General features: G+C 34.8%; 1 protein-coding gene across 3 annotated transcripts in view; it reads right to left on the bottom strand.

The window, feature by feature from the left end:
* Positions 1-22,149, bottom strand: part of ARID4B (AT-rich interaction domain 4B) — a 127,263-nt gene that overhangs the window by 17,214 nt on the left and 87,900 nt on the right. For 2 of the 3 annotated variants that reach the window (XM_061182287.1, XM_061182277.1), the window contains exons 17-19: positions 17,971-18,222; positions 3,599-3,683; positions 560-746 (exon numbers count right to left, since the gene is read on the bottom strand). In XM_061182287.1, the coding sequence (XP_061038270.1) occupies positions 560-746; positions 3,599-3,683; positions 17,971-18,222 (524 nt within the window). The remainder of the gene's footprint in view (positions 1-559; positions 747-3,598; positions 3,684-17,970; positions 18,223-22,149) is intronic. The other variant, XM_061182294.1, reaches the window with a different exon arrangement.

The raw sequence follows: 22,149 nt of genomic DNA, 5'->3' as shown, positions 1-22,149 counted from the left end.
TTAAATTTTAACTAAAATCTAATGGTGCCCTCAGATCTACTAATAACAGAAATATTTCCAAGCCTCAATCAATGGCTGATTTTATTTCAAGTAATAAGAGAGTCAACAAAATTCTGGTTCAATTAAAAAAAGAGAATTTGATAATGTCACTGAATTACCTTTACAGAATTTGGTTTATAAAAATTAAAACAGGGCTTCCCTGGTGGCGCAGTGGTTGAGAATCTGCCTGCCAATGCAGGGGACACGGGTTCGAGCCCTGGTCTGGGAAGATCCCACATGTCGCGGAGCAACTAGGCCCGTGAGCCACAACTACTGAGCCTGCATGTCTGGAGCCTGTGCTCCGCAACAAGAGAGGCCGCAACGGTGAGAGGCCCGCGCACCGCGATGAAGAGTGGCCCCCGCTCGCCGCAACTAGAGAAAGCCCTCGCACAGAAACGGGGACCCAACACAGCCATAAATAAATAAATAAATAAATAAAAATTTAAAAATAAATAAATAAATAAATAAATAAATAATTAAAACAAATACTTGCATGCAACAGGATGCTTGCTATGCTTACCTTGAAGTCCATTAAGGATAGAAGTGATTTCTATGGATTTAATATGAGCTGTATCAGAGTTTTTGGCATCAGTAAGATCCAATTTGGATACCATTTCAGGAGATGGATTTGTCTGAAATGGTGGTTTTGACAAGCGCCGAAGTTTACAGTTCTTAGGAGAATACTTTTCATCTTTGTCTAATTTATTCTAGGTTAAGAAAAAATAAAGGTATCCCATGTTAGCCATAATACATCATGAGGCATTTATCAGTAACAATGTTAAAACTCATTTTTAACTCAACGTTACAGACTATTATTAAAAAACATAAAAAGAAAGAATACAAAAAGGCCCACAAAACAGTCAGAAATGTTTTTTCAAAGTTATTTAACAAATACTACAGGATGAGAAATAAGTTTTTGTCTAATATTTGTATTTTAATAGTGGAAATAAATTAGCAATCAGATAGGCAATTAAGACTAGCAAACTTCCATACTGCTAAAAATTGGTGTTACAAATTCTGTAAAAATTAAATCACAATAGGCTTAAATCAAATATTCACTAAAAAAAAAACAGAAACATAATTTCAAGCTGGTAGTTCTAAAACCAGTAAGATTCTCAATATAAAATGAGAGTTGGGAATGACACAACTTCAAGTACCTTCATTCAGTTGACAGCTGGAAGTAACAAACAAATGACTTGCTATAAAGTCAAGTCAGTGGGGCAACCTTCCTGTATCACTGATAATGTTTCAGGAAAAAATGAGAAATTTTCTGAAATTCTCTATTTACAAATAGATGAGCAGAGGTTAATATATTTCTTGGAAACTATTTTTTAAATTTGTTTTAAAAATAATTTATAGGACTTCCCTGGTGGCACAGTGGTTAAGAACCCACCTGCCAATGCAGGGGACACGGGTTTGAGCCCTGGTCCGGGAAGATCCCACATGCCGCGGAGCAACTAAACCCATGCGCCACAACTACTGAGCCTGCGCTCTAGAGCCCGTGAGCCACAACTACTGAGCTCTCGTGCCACAACTACTGAAGCCTGCGGGCCTAGAGCCAGTGTTCCACAACAAGAGAAGCCACCGCAATGAGAAGCCCACGCACCGCAACAAAGAGTAGCCCCCGCTCACGGCAACTAGAGAAAGCCCACGCACAGCAAAGAAGACCCAATGCAGCCAAAGATAAATAAATAAATAAATAAATTTATTTTTTTAAAAAAATTTATAGGAAAAATAATTTAGACCAGCTTCTAAATGATAATGTAGAGCACTACGTAGAAGTAAACAATTCTGAAGTCCTGTTATATAGTGAGAATATAGAACGTGAGTGGCTATTTTCACAATTCATCCCAAAGATGGTACATAATTAGTATCATTCTGGATACATAGAGGAGAAGTTATTCTGTTTAGGGTAGTGGTTCTCTAAGTGTGGACTCTGGCCCAGCGACATTAGCATCTTCTGGGAATTTGTTAGAAGTGAAAACTCCTTGAACCAGTCTCAGATCTAGTGAATCAGAAACGCTGGGGATGGGGCCAAGCAATCTGAGTTTCAACAAGTCCTTCAGGTGACTGTAACACATGCTCAAGTGTGAGATCCACTGACTTAGAGCACCTGGGCTGAATTCTCTGGATGCACTGAGGCGGCTTTTGTGTAGGAAGACTACCAAAACCTCTCAATGATTAGTGCTGTTCTCATTTTCCTATTCTTGCCAGCCTTTTCATCACTTTATACCAGAGATCATAATACACCATGCATTATGAAGGCAGAAATAGTCTACCCCATGCAAATTTCAAATATGGCTTTTAACGCCTATCAGAGGACAGCCTTGAAAATAGTGGTTCTCACAGTCAGACGAGATCGAGTGATGGGTATACAATACTAAATATTTTCTAGGAAGCTTTTTCAAAATTCACATGCCTCTTCCCTTATGACCAAGAATTTTAAATGCCTGGAAGGGGCCGAGAACTAAATTGAGAACTAAATAAATATTTAGAAAAAATTCCCCAAGTGTAATATTCTAACATTGCTTCTCCTACCCCTACCCTATCTTCTACCTGAGAAACACTACTTCTAAAACTTGCTCTGTGTAAGGAAACTGGCTTTTTAGTGCCACACACACACAGCTCTTCTAGTAGCTTAGAGCAATGCTAAATGTAGCATGACTTCCAATAAAGACCAAGAGTGTCCTTAGTTGTAGCTACTGAGTTGCTATACCAAAACTTTAAAAATATGGACCCAGTTTCACAGTGAGAAAAGAATAATCACTCTAGGGGAAACCTTTCAGTATTTAGGGCCACTAGGGTATCATTTAGCCAGAAAGTAAATAGCTCCTCACTTTTAATATGAAAATTGAATTTCAGGAGAACTATTAAACACTTCAACTATATATACCATTCAAAGTATTAAAGAGCCATTACAATGATTAAAAAATATTCTAAAACCTAGTTAATGGTTCTACTTTCTAATAAAACATTAGAAAGATTTAGTCTTAGAATGAATAAGCGTAATTCTATCATACATAAAAGTAACCTTAATTTCCATACAAGCTCATTAATAGATTCCCCACGGTATCTATGTAGAGTTTGCCTAATAGGGTCTTGTGAACACATTCTAAGGCACTACCTATATAGTCAGAGAAAGATGAAGAAAAAAGAAGAGCTTCAGATAGGCTCTCCTCTGCCTTCAGACACCTCCTTCTCTTCCTCTAATGGTTTACAGCTATTACAGTAACCCCAGGGCTCCCAGCCACACAACTTAATGACTCCTAGTTGGAGACCAGAGGTGTAGGAAACAGTTGAAATGGGTAAGTGAAATCTGGCTGAGTGGACTTATACAATGTTGGAACTGAAAAAGCCTCAAAGATCATTTAGTACTGTTTTCAAAATGCCTTTCCATAAGCTGACAATCTTAATTGTACGCAAATCTAGCATTTGATAAATCTGCTATTTCAAGAGAGTATTTCCAACTCTACTAACACTAATGCACACACACTTAATACTCATTTTGGAGGCCAAGTTCCTTAATTAAGATCTATAATACAGCAAAATAAGCACTTACCTTTATTTTCTTGCGATGTTTTATCTTTGGCACATTTTTATCAGCAGGTCGTACTATTTTATCTGCTTTAATCCATTCATCATATCTAAAATTGAAGGAAATTAACATAAATATAAAACACATACCACAGAAGGAACCATGCCATCTTAAAGAGAAACTCGTAAATAGAATCAGAACATTTCAGAACTGCAAAGGGCCTTGGAGGCCATCTAGTTCAACTTCCTGGTTCAAGAAATAAAGTCACCACGGCTCAAAGAGCGAGATGAAGTAACCTATCGAAGGACACACTGTCAGCTGTCGGCTGAGCTAAGACTCAGCAAGACCTCTTGACTCCTGGACTAGCACTCCTTGCTCTGCTGCGCCCGTGAGAAGCCGAATCTGTGCAACAGCTATTAAGAGAAATCCCAGCATTTCCTGTACTTTTCTTGTCTACTTTGTTGTGTTCGTAAGCAGCAAGTAGCCCATTTTTCCTAACCGCGTCAGGAAGCTGTAAGGGGAAGCACAGCTCTGCCAAGCCTCCAGTGCTGAGACACTTCCTACGTGTGCAGGCAGCCGAGGGCCAACAGTCGTGATGGCCTCTCCACTCAGTGCTGGCAGTCTGCATAATTTTACAGAGTGCAAGTCACTACTGACTGCAATAAATCTATTTGTTTAAACGGGGGGAAAAAAAGACAGTTTATTTTTGTAAAAACTCAGCCAGAAAGAAGAAACATTAAAAACAAATTAACCTCTTTTTATGTTTTAAAGTTATCTACATTTATTCTGGAAAATGGGAAAACTCACTGACGTTTTTAACTCAAGAAAATGAACAACTGAAAATGAGCTTTTAAATTAAAATGTCCTCATTACCAGAGGTATTAAGTGAAGTAATAAAGACCTTAAGTCAGGAAGCAAATGACCTGGGTCATTAGCTTACTAATAAATTACATTCTTGCTCTAGCTAGGCCTAGTTGTATCTGTAGCAAGTCCCAGGCAGAGCTACACTGCTGGTGCAAACCACGGGCTGCGGCAAAGCTGAGGGCTCAGCCCCACAATGGTTACGGCAGCGTCTGCTGGAAGCTGCTGAGGGCCACAGTGATAACTGGAGAGGACGAGGAAAGAATGGAATGAGTTCTAGAAAAGTCTTTACACATCCTTGCTGACTAGTTATGTGGCCCTGGTCAAGACGTTCTCAACCTCAGACTTCGTTCGTTCTGTATAAAGACCACATTAAAAAGATAAAATAAAAAATAAGACTGCATCTCACATATGGAGGATCAAATATATGAAACAGTTTAAGTCAAATATTATTCTCCTACTAAACACACTCCTCTGGTGTTTATACTGGCAACACTAGCACCTACCTGTACATTTATAGTAATTTTAATTTTCCCATTAATACTCAAAATTGCATGATGCTTGACAAGAAAGCAGTTTAGTTCCTTCCAAAATTAGAGTGAAGGTGAAGAATGAACAGAAAATATATATGCCCTCTACAAAGTTGAATATGAACTTCTAGAAGTTGCTCTTACTTGAATATAGTTATGGAAATCAATGCTATGTACTTTAAGAAAAAACAAAACAAGCTTTCTATCTTCCTATGAGATAAACTAAAAACAGTTCATGATGGTTACACATAACATCAGCATAAGCTAAACGAAGATATGAGTTTTTTACCTTTCGTAACCAAAGACTACCTGTTGTACAATTAATTTTGTAATACCAGACATTTTGACTACCAATAAGATTACTATTCAATTCCACTTGGATTTTTGACATGAATTATTATATTTCAAATTCGGGTGAAACAGTAGCTTTCAATGCAAGAATACCACCAAGATATTGTAGCTTTGATGGAGCACCAAACAAGCAAAAAATAGTTACTGTCTCCATAGTTACGATGTTCACTGTGACAGAGAAAGATTTCTTTATGAGTTAGAGGTAATGTATTTTGCTTAAATTCTCTTAGGAACAAGGTATAAGGAACATATACCTAAATAAAAGAGTGGTTACTCCACATGGTACAGGCTGATGCTCACTGCCTAAGCTCCACTAGAGTACAGATACTATATGATGATCATTTTCTCCTCCACCCAAACATAAACTAAGGATGGTATATAAGAGGACGGGTTATCAGGAGAACTTTAGTGAGTTTGCGGGTGGGAAGAGTGTTGAGCCAGGCAGGAAGCAAAAAAGAAAGATTCTGGAATTAGATGAAACAAACTATATACGCTTCTAAAATACTTGAACAGCAGTAATTAAACTCAAGGGTCTTACTATTCTACAGAACAATCTTGTCTGAAAACTACTGAATATTCTGTATGGTTTTAGGAGATTCCTTGGGAAATTCTTTAGATATGTTTCCTACTAGAGCAATTACACGGTAATGTATGGTTCTATAAGTATTAGCTAATATTATATTGTGTCTCCTTTATTATTTGCCTCTTTCTATTCTCCTTTCTCAGTGTTTTTTGTTTGTTCAGGCATTCCCTTGTTCTAATACTATTCTTTTAGATTTTTTTTCTTTTTTCAGCTAGATTTATGCTGTCTTTTCATAAAAGGTAATAACACAACGTTGTTGTTATTATAATTAATATCCTTCAGAACTAGAACATGCCTTAAAAATCTATCAAGAATTTATTTCACAGATTGAGAAACTCAAACCATGGAAGCGAACTCACCTTGCAAGCTACAGGCTTGCCAAAGACCACTATGTGGGGAGTTAGAGAAGAAGCGGAAATGGACTGCCTGTTCAACAGTGTAATACTAGAATGATTACTACTAGGCAGGCCAGGTCCTGCTCAGAGTAAGCATACAGAAGAGTCCAGACCAGCAACTGAAAAAACCTCATTAAGAATGCACAGTATGGGGCTTCCCTGGTGGCGCAGTGGTTGAGAGTCCGCCTGCCAATGCAGGGGACACGGGTTCGAGCCCTGGTCCGGGAAGATCCCACATGCCGCGGAGCGGCTGGGCCCGTGAGTCACAATTACTGAGCCTGCGCGTCTGGAGCCTGTGCTCCGCAACAAGAGAGGCCGCGATACTGAGAGGCCCGCGCACTGCGATGAAGAGTGGCCCCCACTTGCCACAACTGGAGAAAGCCCTCGCACAGAAACGAAGACCCAAACACAGCCATAAATAAATAAATAAATTTAAAAAAAAAAAAAAAAAAAAAAAACAGCTTGTATCCATCAAAATCAATTCAGTATTTGGTAGAATAAAGATTTAAAAAAAAAAAAAAAAAAAAAAAGAATGCACAGTATGAACCAATCCACGAGGAGGGAGAACGGGCGAAAACAATGTGAGAATTTTGGTTAAGGTAGCTTTTTCAAATTACAAATGCCTTTAACCAAACAGAGGTTGAGACCAGTGATGTAAACATTAACAGAAATATTTCAAAATGTAATGAGGTTCCAAGTAGCACTTTAGTTGCCTGATTAATCTTACAAGGAAAAAAAAAAAAACAATGATCAGAAAATAAACTGATAGCTATAACTGATCCTTGTATATATGTTAAAAATAGGAAATGTTCTTTACCTTTATGTAATTACTGATTAGAGTATTAATCAGGAGTTCTATTCTCTTTTCTTTTCTTTTTTTTTTTTTGGCTGCAAGGCATGTGGGATTCTAGTTCCCTGACCAGGGATCAAACACGCGCCCCCTGCACTGGAAGCCTGGCGTCTTAACCACTGGACCACCAAGGAAGTCCACGAGTTCTATTTTCTTTACAGAATACTTTCAAAGACCAGGAAGGAGACAAACATGAATTCACGAGGGAAAAAAGCAAAACGATATACCTCGAAAGGCAACATTTCCTACTGACACTAAATTATATAAGAAAGAGTTAGGCCAATTTAATTTTTATTTTACTAGTGCTTGTTAATTTAAATTAAGTAATATTAGTGGGTTAAGATCTCTGATTCCCTATCGAATACCAAGAATAAAGACTTGAATGAAGGGAATTTAGTTCAGAACTACAGAAAAAGCTGCCACTGATTCTGTTTATTCTATATAAACTTAAACTTATTATATAGTCTATTTAATGTACATTAAAAAGAGATTACAGCACATTTACTTTAGGCATAAGAAAACAGTCAAAGAAGATAGAAAATGGGAAAATTTAGTTCAAATTCAAATATCTTGGACATCATAGAAATTGAAATTACAGGGAAGTGGCAAACAGCAGAAAATTGCAGCTAAGAAATAGAAGACCACGAAATATTTCTCATTTCTCCTTAGGGCACCATACCAAGTACGGTATCCATTCATCCCTCAAAATACATTCTTAAAGAATACAAGAATTTAAAAAACTAAGTCAAATATAAATTTTTTGGTTTTAAAATGCTTCCTTCCTTTTCTCAAACATTCCCAAATACATGGACATGCTGTCTTTCCCTCACAGTGGCTCTCCAATATTCTTGATTCGGCTTTAAGTACCACAAAGGGAATCAAGACATTAGAACGCATATTCTGATGAGGTCTCTCTACCGTGCAGGAACTACGAACAGCTATTTAGGGCAACAGGTATTCAAAGAAACCATATTATTGTTAAATACCTAGATTTCTCCCCAAGGCTAGCAGGCCTGTTGCTGTCAGCTCTCATGTTCTGTGATAATGTAGCTTGAAAACTAGGAGAGAAATTTAAGCTAAGTGGTTGGCCTACAAACAAAATGACCTGCAACTTTAATCCAAGCAATAGAGTTTTATGAGAATGTCTGAGGAAAACAAGGAAGTTTGGATTATTGATATAAACTACACTACCTTTAGTTGGACTTTAAATTTAGAAATTATGAACAGAAGAGAGTAATTGGCCTGTTTGTGACAAAAGGAAATATAGTTTGCCAGGGCACAAGGAAAAGAAGATTACTAAATGCTTCCATTTAAAAACAAACATCAAAAAACAAAGAAAAACAAATATTGGAACAAATATTAACAAACACTGAGTTTGAAAATGAAGACTAAGTCTGTTAATGATTAGACCATACTTTTTCAATTCAGTTATCAATAAATTCATTGTAATTAATGCATGGAGTCTAGACAAGTATCTTATCTGATATTTAAAGTACTAAGGAAAATGTTTTCAAAGAATATACTGACTTATTTGAGAATAGTCTATTGAGATCATCTAACATTCAACTAACGGAATAAACATGAATGAACAGATGCATGAACAACTCATTTAACTTCTAGCGGTCTGTTCCCTGACCTACATAAAATGAAGAAGGTAGAACAGATGATCCCCCAAATTAAAAAATTATATGAAACTCTCAGACTAAAAGTCTACACAAGGGCTTATTCATTCGACAAATACTTCTGAGGTACCTATCATGTGACAGGCTCTGCGCTAGGCACTGGGTAATAAACGCACCACAGCTCCTTATCAAGGAGTTTACAATGTAACAGAGAGGACAACACTAATCAGTCATTGCATAAGTAACAGTACCAACCTTCTGAACCATTCGAAAAAAGTAGCTACATCAATATCTGAAATTTTAATGTGTTGAATTAAAATATTTATACAAAGCTAAAAGGAACCATTCAGAGACCATAGCATACTTGCTCTCACCAGAGAAAAACAGAGTTCTAAAAAGAAAACGTTTTGACTTTTTTTTGGATGTGTTGGCAAATTCTCTAAGAAATCATTTAGCAACAATAAAAATGGAAAAGAACATTAGTCAACCAGACATAAGATACCAAAATGGTTACTGTGCCCACATCAGTTCAGATTTTGGTTCTGCTTAAACCTAACTAAACCACTTTCAAAGAAATATTATCAGCCATGTATTAATATAAACCCACACAATAATTACATGCAGAATAAGGATACTGTACAAATAACTTCATCAGCAAAACTGAACTGACAAAATACTTAAAAACTCATTATTTAAAATATGCATACAGATTATAAAAGATAAAATCTAATAACTAACCGTTAATATAAGCGAAATATTAACATCATTTGTATTTTGTTTTCTGTAATGGAGAGACTCATTTCATAATTGCTGAACAATACGTATTTTATATCCTGCCTATCTATAGGCAAAAAACTTAATATATGTCATAAAACTAACTTAGCTTTTAAAAACCTCACATCTAAAGTGGAAATTTAGGCCCTCTTTAGCATGGAAAGGAATTCTTTCCGCCTTAATTGAGTAAGAAAATATGAGGGAAAAAATAGGACATTGTAATAGAAAAAAAAGACCAAGTCATGATGAAGAGCAGCACTAGTTATTATCAATTATAAACTTTATAAGCAATTTAATCAATATTTACCTACTTTATGAATTTTCTATGATAATCTCAATTTACATATTTATTTTTAATGTGAGAGAATATCTAAAGCAAAATTTATAGAGACCTACTGACTACAATTTAACGCTTTTAGTCACGTACTTAGGATAAAACAAAGATAAAGATAAAAGCATCATATTATTGAAAAAATAAAATTCTAAGCATGCTATTAACATTTCATATTTCCACTCCATACAACACTGTTAAATCCACATCAAAGAAACAGGAATGGTGTTCATTGTAATAAAGAATATAATAGTAGAATGATAAAAACGTGAATATTATAGCATCATCATATTAAAGATTTGACACAAATAGCCCAAGAGAAATGTACTGTAATTATATAGATCTGTTTTCCTAGAGAATTTAACTCTGTAAAATGAAACAAAGGTATAGGTCTTCAGGCAGAGGTACTATCAATATATAATGTTAAGAACACATCACAGAGCGTTGTATCAGGCTTATAAAGACCACTGCAAATGGTTAACAACTCTGGCACTCACTGTATTTTGTGATGCAGATACTGACTTCTAAAAGTATCCCCAAAGTTTGTTTCATTAATATTTGATAAGCTTAGGGGATCAGTATGTTTGTGCACATTTAGACAAACATACTGATGTAACTGCCAATCTACAAAACTATGAAATGGAATAGGTCCAAGTTAATGCTTTACATTAAATGCACCTGTCAATCTACAAAAAATACTGAATGGAACAGGCCCAGTTAAGTAAACACTCAGAGAGAGAGCAAGAGAGAGAGAAAGGAAAAAAGGAAGAAGGAAAGAGAGAGAGGCCATTTGAGTGCAAAAATATACGAGTTTATTAATCTTTTCACAAAGGAAATTTTTATTTTCACTTGCACTGAAAAACTAATCAACTCGAAAGTCATTTTTTAAGTAAAAATTTATTTTTATGTTCACCTTATTCATTGCTTATAAGCTTTCGTTTAAATTTCTCTACATGTAGGACTGCCTGATACAAAGCATTTGCATGCTGAAAAAGAATTTTTCCCATGAGCAGTAACATACAGTCCTTTGACTTCCCTAGTAGTTTTTAATTTTAATGCTTTATAGCATAAACAGAAGTAAATAGGCTAGGAGACTGTGACATAAGGGTTTATGGAGACAAGAGTTTGGAGATGGCAGTGAGGTATCAAGAAAAGAAGAATGGCACACAGGAGGAGGCAGAGTGTGCAAAGAGAATAGGAAGACTTGGTGAAAGAGATATGGGCAATGTTCCCTTTCTCCCCTTAAAACAGGCCGACAGATATTTCCTTGGAAACCATTGTCAAATGGCCTTCATTTATAGTTCTTTAACTTTCAACTATAAAAATAAAGCAGACAATTTCCTAGATAGAGTACCTTGCTTTCCTTTCTATCATTACCAGAATAATTATTTCAAAGCATATGAGTAGAACAACTTTGTACTCTTATCAATATTCCTAAGTCCAAAGGCATGTACAATGAAAGTATGGCAGGCAAGGAACAGGGAAATTAAGCTGAAAAAGTGACACAAAATTCTTCAAAGGAACAAAAGGAGACAGGGACCCGAAGAAAGGTCACAGGACACGAGCACTTCCAATCACATTCATTCAAGTCTCTTACTCTCCATCCCATTTTGGCTGCTAATTAGGAGTTGGGCTCTGTATATTACCCAAAGAGGTCATTTAAAAAATTGACTACCATAATCATATATAAAAATTAACTCAAGATGGACCAAAACCCTAAATATTAGAGTTAAAACTATAAAATTCTTATAAGAAAATGGGGAAATTTTCATAACACTGGATTTGGCAATGTTTTCTAGGATACAACACAAAAAGCATGAGCAACAAAGAAAAAATAGATAAATTGGACTTTATCAAAATTAAAAAGACACTATTAAGGGTGACAAGACAATTCTGTGGGTTCACAGAATGGGAGAAAATATTTGCAAATGACATCTCTGATAAGGGACTAGTATACAGAATATATGAAGAACTCCTACAACTCTTTAACAACAACAAAAGACCACCAATTCAAAAATGGGCAAAGGGTGTGAATAGACATTTCCCCAAAAAAGATATACAAATGATCATATAAAATTAAGTACATGAAAAGATGTTCAACATCACTAGTTACTAAGGAAATGCAAATCAAAACAACAGTGAGATACCCACTAGATTAGCTATAAATAAACACTTTTTTAAAAACAGAAAATGACCAGTGTTGGCAAGGATATGGAGAAATTGGAACCCTAATACAATGCTGGTAAGAATGTAAAATGGTGTAGCCTCTGTGAAAAACAGTTTGTTCCTCAAAAAGTTAAGCAAAGAGTTACCATACGTAAAATAATACAGAAGAGGTTCCAGTGAGAAAACTAAGCCACATCTGTCCCAATTCCCCACTAGTCTCTATATTCCATAGGTATCACTTTTATATACAAGTCCCCTTTTTTTAGATTTTCATTTCTGCTCTACGTCCATTTTGTTGCCAGGAGGTCAAATCTAGTTCAATATTCGTTTAATAGTTACCATATGCCAGGCATGTACAGAACATTCTAGATGTGGTAAGGGATATTAACGGAACGAATATGAAAACTGAGGGGTTTTTTTTCATGTTTTAAAATTAAATGCACTTCCGTAATGTAATGTGGTCCCAATATAAAAAGCTTAAACAACGGAAAAAAATTTACCCACAGTCCTACATGCAAGTTATATTCCAGGAGGTCAAATCCCTTTGGCTCCAAAAAATAATTCAGAAAAATTCAATATCAGAAAAAGTGACTCAAATCAGGACTGGAAAATCAGGAACAGAACGTAAAATAAGTTAAAACGGATACCAGAAGAATAAAAGAAGGGAACAATTAGAAGGGAGAAAACACATAAAGATAAGAAATGACAGAATGACTGAGGGGTGGTTTTCAATTTGGGAAAAGTAGAAAAGGAAAATAAACCAGAAAAGTAGTTGCAGCTGCAGCAGCCGGAACCCACGTGAAAAGTACCACAAAAGGAGCAATCAGCTGGGTCAGGCACTAAGGTAAGGCAAGTAACAAGAGGTCAAGAAATAAGGTATGGAATTCAGCTAGATGGGGTCCCTAGTGACCGTTCTGGAGGTGTGGTGGAGGCGAAAGCCTTACTGGGTTGGGTTTACACAAAAACAACAGGAGACAAACTGGATAACACGTGTAAATAACTCTAACTATTTTTGCTGGATGGAAGTGGAGCAAAGAAACAGCACAGTAGGGGGAAGCTCAAATGAGTTTTCTCTGAGATGAGAGAAATAACTGCAGGTCTGTATGTGGATGGGAATGGTTTAGAACAGAGCGAGAAAATGAGAAAAAAGGGGAGAATTTCTGGGACCATATCTCTGATTTAGGCAAGAAGGTATGGCAGTTGGAAGATGGGTTTTAGATAGTAGCATGCTTGTTCACCTAAGGCTAAAGATGAGAAGGCAGAAAACATGGCAGCAGATGTAGGTAAGAAGGTGATGTAGTGGAATTCTGTAGAAATTCTCTTATTTCAATTTTTCAATGAGGTCACCAGCTGAAAGTGAGGATGGGGGAAGAGTTGCCGGGGATTTGAGGAGATAAGAAACAGTATGAAAAAAATTTTTTCTGTAACTATGTATGGTGATGGATGTTAATTAGATCTATTGTGGTGATCATTCTGCAATACATACAAATATCAAATCATTATGTTGCATACCTGAAACTAATATAATACTGCATGTGAATTATACCAATAAAAACTGTACTAATAATTAAAAATTACTCCCTCAAAAAAATGAAATAGTCTGAGAAAGTAGAAAGGGCATGGAAGGAGGACATACAGCGCCCACTTGAGGTTCACAGTCACGAATTTAAAATAAGAGCACTCATTGTGGTTGTCTGCTTTCCTCCAGACAGGATCAGCTGCCCAGGTGCAGGCAGCGAGTAGGAGGAGTGTTAGATTTCATCAGCGTTCTTGTGGTTTTGTCAAGCAGGTACTACAAAGCAACAACGCAAGAGCAACAGAAGAACATGGGGGTGAAAAAAAAAAGATTCTGACAAATGACTGAAGAATGCGAGCAACACAAGGAGAGGATGAGGGCAGCGGGGAGACGGGGGCTATACATGCTGGAGAGGCTCTCCCCTCACCTGGACAATGAATTCCTTGCTAGGGACTATTTCTTTGTACCTTTAGTGCCAAGCACAGTATTTGGCTTATAGCGGTTGAACTTATGTTCGCCAAATAAAGGAAGATATTTGATAAAAAGCAGCTGAATGTTCATAAAAAATGGGATTAAACCCATTTGTTTGTGAAAGCTTTTTACTAGTTCCCACTCCACCCACTCCCTCCAAGGAGGAGCCAATTTGCTTAGAAAAATAAGGTATTTTTAAAATGAAATACATTTTCACTTCATATAATAATATACTTAAGTATAATTCATCTTACTTTCAGTTTTCTATAACTTGTAATATGGACTAGGACTAACTGCTGTTAGTTACTTAAGAGCTTTACAGTTGAAATTTTAGTGTCTCTTTTCTTTTTCTTTTACTTAAGGGTATCATTTAATGCAGTTGGGAATCATCAATATTAAAAAAAATTCTCTAATCAAACTCCCAACTCCTTGATTATGGAAAGCCAAAGTAGAAATGCATGGAGAAAAATAAATCAGCATCGATACATAATCAAATACTGATGTATTTTAAATCCCAGGCCAAGTAGCCTAGATAGTTCCAACACACTTGGTTGTTTTACTGAACAAGGATAAATCCAACACACTCAAGTTTACGGCCAGTGAATTTCAAAGTGTAACTTCATTTTCAAACATCAATCTCATGTTTTATGGCATGACCTAGAAACTTGGGAGTGAAAAGGATCAATTAGCTAATGATACTAAAAACATCTATAAAATATTAACATCACTAAGAGAAATTAAAACAAATATAACAGAGAGCCTACAATTAAAAATTACTGAAGTATGACTATAATTTTTTAAATGTATGGAGATATATTTTTTAAAAGACTAAAAGAGAACACACAGCAGTATTAGTAGTGATCCTATCTTTTATGTACTTTCTCATTTTTCTATATTGAATGCTATTTTTAGATGAGTTTTAAAAAATTCTGTAAAAAAGCATGTGGTGAACTAGTAAATGCTATAGCATTAGACAATAGTTTTACATATGGCCACCATATCTGAAAAATTCTGTAGCAATACTGTACCATTTATAAGTCATTATGTGGTTTAGGATCCAGAATTCTGGCTATTTCCCATAAATGTGATGTAAGTATGTAAAAATGTCTTTTTTTCTCATTGTAGTAGTAAAACAGAATTGGCCCAAATGCTATCTTGTGTAACAAAAAAATTAAGATTTTCAGTTGTGAAATAGGGGTATAAATGAAAATGTAAAAGTTTAGACAGCACTTTAGAAAAAAAGGAAAAATGTAGAAATTACAAGAAAAACAGTATTCTTCTAACTAAGAAAGATATTCTTATTTTCTTTAAGAAAAACCTGCTTGATGGAAAATGTTTCAGATCAAACAAAACTCAAACATCTCCATACAAAATTTCCAAAATGCTGTTGTAATAAATGACTGCCAATGAAGATAAAACTATTTTTATGAAACTTCACGCATAAATCTTCATTTCTAATTGCACATCTCAAGTGTAAATTCAGAGATCAAGCTGAAGATCCCCAAAATAATAGGAAAACAGTTGTAGAGCTGATGAGGATTTGTTGAGGTCCTCATTAGATTAGCTTCAGACATGAAGGAGCAGCAAAAAAATCATAATTATTGCTTATTCATCAATAAGACAGACTCTTTGGTTATTAATCCAGAGAGAAATAGGAATACTGTTATGTTGACTACAAGAAAATTAACTGCTTCATCTACTGAAGTACAATTGTTTTCTCTATGATGCTGGAGTCTGTAGAGATCCACCCTACAGGTCTTCATCAAGATGGTAAGTTTTCTTCTTTTGAACGTTCATACCATACAAACGTGTGAGTCGTCAGAAGTAGATGGCATCCTTCTCGTTAACACAAGCATGTCTTGTTGAACTAGGTCTTGTTTTTCTTTTCTATATTATCAAAAACTTGAATGGCTCAATTTAAAATCCTCCCTTACCCTACCCAACCCCCTAACAATTTCAAAGCTCAAGTGCTGAACATTCTTTTCACCCTCTAAAATCCAAGTGCTCCTAGGATAGGATTACGCTTTCCTTTAGTAAATCTTTTTCTTAACAAAACGAAGTTGCATCTTAATTGCAGAATAATTTTATGAATGTCTCAATTCTTATATCTACAAAGCCCCTTCTGTTTAATGAGATAATTAACAGAAAATAATCAAGCCCTCATTACAGTGAAACTTGAGAACGCCTAAATTCTATCCATTCGTCACAGAATTTAAAGCATTTTATAAAGGCCACTAGGAAAACTGCCTCATTATATAAACTAGCAAAATAACTAGAAGAAAAGAACTGGAAAAAAGAGGTAAAAGATGATGTAGCTCAGATTATCCATCTTGTGGGCATTACTTAGTAATTATTAATTTTTGCTGATTCAATTTTTCCTTCCTAACTTTAAACTAACATATTCAACATTTACATTTACATCCTACGCCAAAGTGGAACTCCCTCTACGTTTATATTTAATAAGATCATTTAGTAAAATCAAAATGATTAAACATCAACAACAGGAAAATATTCTGATAACAGCTCTATCTGAGATCTCAAGTATCTTCCTTTGAACATGATCATTAATAGTCAGCCCTTCAGGTGAGGAAAATCATGCACCACAGGGGCAGCGCAAGAGCCAACAGCCAAAAGGATAAAATTACACACGATGTTGAAAGAGGTATCTGGAAAGCTTATGTTTCATCAGGACAATACTGATGATAGGCATTCTTAAAATCCAAAACTTTGTTAACCTTCTTGGTAGAAATAATAAAGAAAAAGTCCCAAACAAAAACTCCTAAACATTTCCTTATAACTTAAGTTGCTATTTTCTTCCAAGCTTCAGAATGGATCAGAATTGTACTTCTCTCAAATTAAGAAAGGTAATCAGAAGATAATGCCTCTAGAGCTTCCTACTGTTGCAGAAGGACAACAAAAATTGTACTTTTAAGAAACAGAGAGTGTATTTTTTTTAAGAAACAGAGAATTTGCAATGATGCTTTCTTAAAAACTTCCCAAACCACAGAATACAATTTAAATATAAAGCATGAGAACTGTATTCCTCCTTGAAGAAGACACTAGGCACACCGTGAAACTACCACTGAAAACTTCGATGGTTACCTTTTCAAGGGCTACAACTCTATCACAGGCTACTTCAAATATATCAAACATTCCAAAATAAACAAGGTTTTTCTTAAAAGATATCAAAATGCTCAGATCCCAAAACTGGCTTGCCAACTTTGGATAAAATTCAAACATAAAATTTCTTTGGATAAACCAAAGCAAACTTGTACAAGAAGAAAGTTCAGTCTCGCCTTTCAGTTCCCTAGGTGAGTAGCAGTCGGACCGTGCACTCTATTTCAGTCAAGCGGACTTGCTCATAACATTTCAACGATACTGTTTCAAACATAGAAATTAATTTCCGAGGCTTGTGAACAAGGCTGTAATGCAAGAGCTGTTAATGAGGAGATAAGGCTTTCTTGAAGTAGCTAAAGCTTCCTAAGAAATCACAACTTTAAAATCCCTGCCTACTAAAGGAAAGAAACATGATCTACGAAGATTACAAAGAAGAGGTTACTGCAGCAAGGTGGCTGAAAATGCAAGAGAGCAAGAAGCCTGATAACTGGCTTGTAGACATCAAGAAGCTCAAAGCCCTTTTACCTTTTAAAGAAATTTTTCTATCATTTCACTCATAATGTTGCCTCTATTAATCTACATGCATAACATAAAAATCAGCTACATAGACTTCAGTTTTCCAGACACTAAGGATACCTTTGAACTACTGAAAACAACAAGTAAGAAGTCACTGAGCGAGGCACTTACTTGCCAAAACTACATGTTTTTTGTGTGGTATACTGTGCCCTCAATTAGAATACTAATAAATCTGTAATTCGTTAAATATTAAAATAGGAAATTATTTTACAAGTGTTTTTAGGTAGTAATCACTAGCTAAAACTCAAGTTACCTCACATTCCATCCGCAGTAATGCACCAAGTAAAGGACCTCTCCACCTTCGACATCAGAATCTTTAATACTAGCTTCATACATTTTTTGATTTTTCCCTCGTCCATACCGCACTTGGACTTTCATGCCTGGTGGATAGCACTCAAACTCCTCTTCTTCATTGTTGTCGTCATCCTCTTCATCCTCTTCCTCCTCCTCCTCCTCCTCTTCTGCTTCTTCATCATCTTCATCTTCCTCTTTATTCGTTTCATCTCTTGAAAGGTTTAAAAAATTGCAGTTAATAAAAGACACTTCATAAGCTTTTCAGTTCCAAACCACATAAAATGATAAAAATCGTGGCTGTGATTGTTCCGGGAACAGCAGGTTCCAAGTGTATGATATTCTCTGAGTTTCAATTTAATATTAAAAACTAAAACTGTGTAGGATGACCATGGATGGTTATAGAAAGATACATTCAGAGAAAATGAAAACGGAAAAGTAAGTGCATTAAAAGAAAATGTCCAACAGCCAGAAGAATAGAAGTTGTGTTGAATAGCAAGAAACTAGTAAGGTCGAATGTAACATTTTTCTCATGTTTTATTGTAAAAGTGTTTTACATCTCAGTTGACAAAAACAAAAATCATCGCACCTTATAGCCATTTTCTGACTAAAAATTATTTTTCATTCAAATATGTCCAACCTCAGGATGTTTAAACAAAACTTTTTACTAGCCAAATGGCTAGTCTTAGTAACTTTAAAATAATTCCAACTAAATTTTCAAAAGTTATACTAAATGAAATATTACTTTACCTTTCACAGGCATATCCTACTAACTTCATATTAGTATCACATCAGGTTTTTTCTTTCTATTCTTCTAAACTTCAACACAATTTCTGCTCTCTCTAACACATATTTACTGCAAGTCCTCTCCTACCAATTCTCTCAACTTTAAAGGTCTGAAGAAATAGGTATATGAGAGGCCAATTCCAAATAATATGAAACTAAAAGTCATTTGCATTCTAGAAGCAGCAATGCAAACCATTCTGGTCTTCTCAATATCAGGCACCTTCTAACGCTGAGCATTCATTTTATATTAGCCACAAATCTGTATTCAACAAATGGGAGAAAATCTTAAATTATAAATCCTTCCAGGCACTAGATTTACAAAAAAAAATAAATTTCAATAGGAAATTCTGGACTATATTTAGTTTTAATTTGCTCTGCACTATGTCTATACTTATTACAACAGTTTTCTCTCAAAAAGAATCCATCACTTTACAGCTGACAAATGAATAAACGTCATAAAACAGAACCACAAGACAACTTAAGTAATTAAGCTTTAAAAGTTAATGGCTATTAATATTTATATAAAAAGTCTTCCTCCACTGGTAACTTGAGTTTTATATTCTTATATGCTAAAGTACCAAATGAGCCAATTTTCTCTGAAACACACCACAAAGTCTACAAAGATCCTTGAGAATTATTCCTATTTTAAAGACTCATTTACAGTCAAATAAATAGGTACTTAAAAAATTAAATGAATCCAGCTGTAATCTGAGATAAAAAATATGAACTCTGTTACTGAAAATATATTAACATTTCTATAATGAAGAAAAACTTATTAGTAAGGCTAAAATATCTAAGAAATTATCAGAAAGGGCGTTACAGATGATAAACTATTATTAACAACTTTAAGTAAATGATTTATATATACTATATATGCAGTATACATATATAAAATTAAAACAGTTAAGACTTTTTTTTGAAAGAACACTACTTGTTTAAATCATAAAAGTATATCCCTGCACATCAGGGAGAAAAGGAAGTGTATTCTGGTGGCTACAACAGAGATTGATTATGTACCAAAGAGATTTATCATGCACCTCAGAATCATCATAAAAGAGATAAAAGATATATGAGAGATTAAAAGTCTAAAATTGTTAAAACGAACACTAAGTCTAAACTGTATCTTACATTATATAACGCACTGAGCACAACTGGTAAATGCCAATGACAGCAAGCACAACCTGACTTAAAGTGGCAGCCAGGACAATCTTTTATTTAATCTGGAATAAAAACCTAATATTCTGTATTAATTTTAAAAAGCAGTCAAAAATTAAAAATTAAAAATTCTCATTTAATGTCAACCTCAGACGCAAAGCAAATAGGAATCACTCAAATAATACACTGAATTATAGAGAAGCAAACAACACAATTACTGGTTATCAGCCAAAGCAAATATTCTCCTCCTCCTCCTCTTAGTGGTAAAATCAGAGGTAAATGCACTAAACTAAACAGAACACAGAATGCCAAGAAAGAGAGCCTTTCAAAGTATAAAATGCAGCCAGTACACAGGCTAAAAAAATTAAGTTGATGTATATATTACACACACATACACACAAACACAAAACACACACACACACACACACACACACACACACGCACGCACGCCTCATTAGTTAGCTTTTAGAGAACTACAGTTTGGGAAACCAAATGTATCAACCAGGAACTTTTCATCCGAACTCACAAAGAAATATCAAATTTCCCAAGTTTGATGTCATAATCCTTATTTACAATGGAACAAATTAAAAACAAAAAAACTACTTCGGTTTATTAGTACCTATTATGGGCCAGGCACTGAACCAGACATTTTACATAAATTAAATGATTTACTCTCCCATACCCGGGCTATGAGGGAAGGACACTGAAAGTTCTTGGTAGCAGCTAATTACTTCGAGAAAGTTTATATACTAGAAAAATACTTATACATTAATTCTTTATAATTATAAAAGTTTCTATTGCACTTATCTAATAAAATTCAGAGATCAGTTTTGGACATTTCTAACCTGTAAAGCTTCTGAAGAACCCATAACGCTTCTAAAGCAGTCACAACAGGAAAATTTCAGTTTGTTGTATGATACATTTATAAATATCTGTGGTAAATAAAAAGGCCATATAGTTGAAAGATTTTTTAAAACTCTGCAAAATATAGTTTATACCATAAAATAAGCTGAAGTTCCACCTTGAAAATTTAAGATAACTATTAGTAACAAAGAGAAAATACAGGCTAATCACAGGGCTTTCCACACAGTAGATGCTCTGGAAATGTCTACGTATTTAAAAATTCAGCAAAAAGCTGAATCCTTACTAAATTTCTTAATAGTTAAAACAGTCTCCAAGTAGCAGCAAGAGTACTTCAAATATACATTTAACACACACGGAAATATAGCCACGTAAAATGAACAAACACTTATACTATATTCATCTAAACCCAGTTTTGTTTCGTTTTTTCATGTATATTTGCATGTTGTGGCCAAAATTTCAGAAGAACACTAAAATGAGCAGAGATTTTAGGCAAAGAGCTGAATACTTACTAAGTTTCTTAATAGTTGAAATAATTTCCAATATCAGTAAGGAGTACTTGAAATACACATTTGTACACACAGATATATATATTACAAAGTATAATAAACACCTTTTACTATATTTATCTAAGCATGGTTTTTTCTCTTCCCTGCTTGTCTGCATGCTGTGGCCAAATTTCAGAAAAATACGAAAATGATCAAAAAAATATTTGGTTGTACTTATTTAAAAGAACCACTAACAATGGGAATATTTAGGTTTTTTAAACCTCAGACACAAAATCAGATGCCAAAGATCACCTATAAAATCCAGGGGTCCACTGTCAGTACAGAGATTACACTGCTAAATAATTCATTATCCCAAACTGACCAAAACAAGTAAATGCTACTATCACATAAAACACAACAAAACAATTCTGGCTTTTTAAAAACTAATTACTAGCACTTTTCCATTCTTATTTTTTGCTTAAAAAATGGTTACAATTCTCAGAATCTAGAGCCAACATACCATCTACAAAACACTGGAGAAGGCCATCTTCCCAAATTTATATTATCTGGTTATCCAGCAGAGGTTAAGGCAGTAAGAATTGCGTTTCTCTAGCTCGAAATTTCATAAATTTCCATGATGAGAGCAAGAATAATGGATCAAAAATATGATCTTTTGCTACAAATTTGCATTAGTAGGGTCTCTGAAGGAGGCAAATACTATTTACATAATAAATGCAAATTTAAATCACTCATTTATTTTGTCAAATTTAGATTCATACATACACACACACATACAAAGAGCAAATTACAAGAATTCATTCAGCCAAAATGCATCTTAACCAAAAACAAAT

Source organism: Eubalaena glacialis, chromosome 1 (assembly GCF_028564815.1).
Source record: "Eubalaena glacialis isolate mEubGla1 chromosome 1, mEubGla1.1.hap2.+ XY, whole genome shotgun sequence".
Taxonomy (NCBI): domain Eukaryota; kingdom Metazoa; phylum Chordata; class Mammalia; order Artiodactyla; family Balaenidae; genus Eubalaena; species Eubalaena glacialis.
Note: the sequence above shows the minus strand (reverse complement) of the source record. Positions and strands in the feature narration are given on the sequence as shown.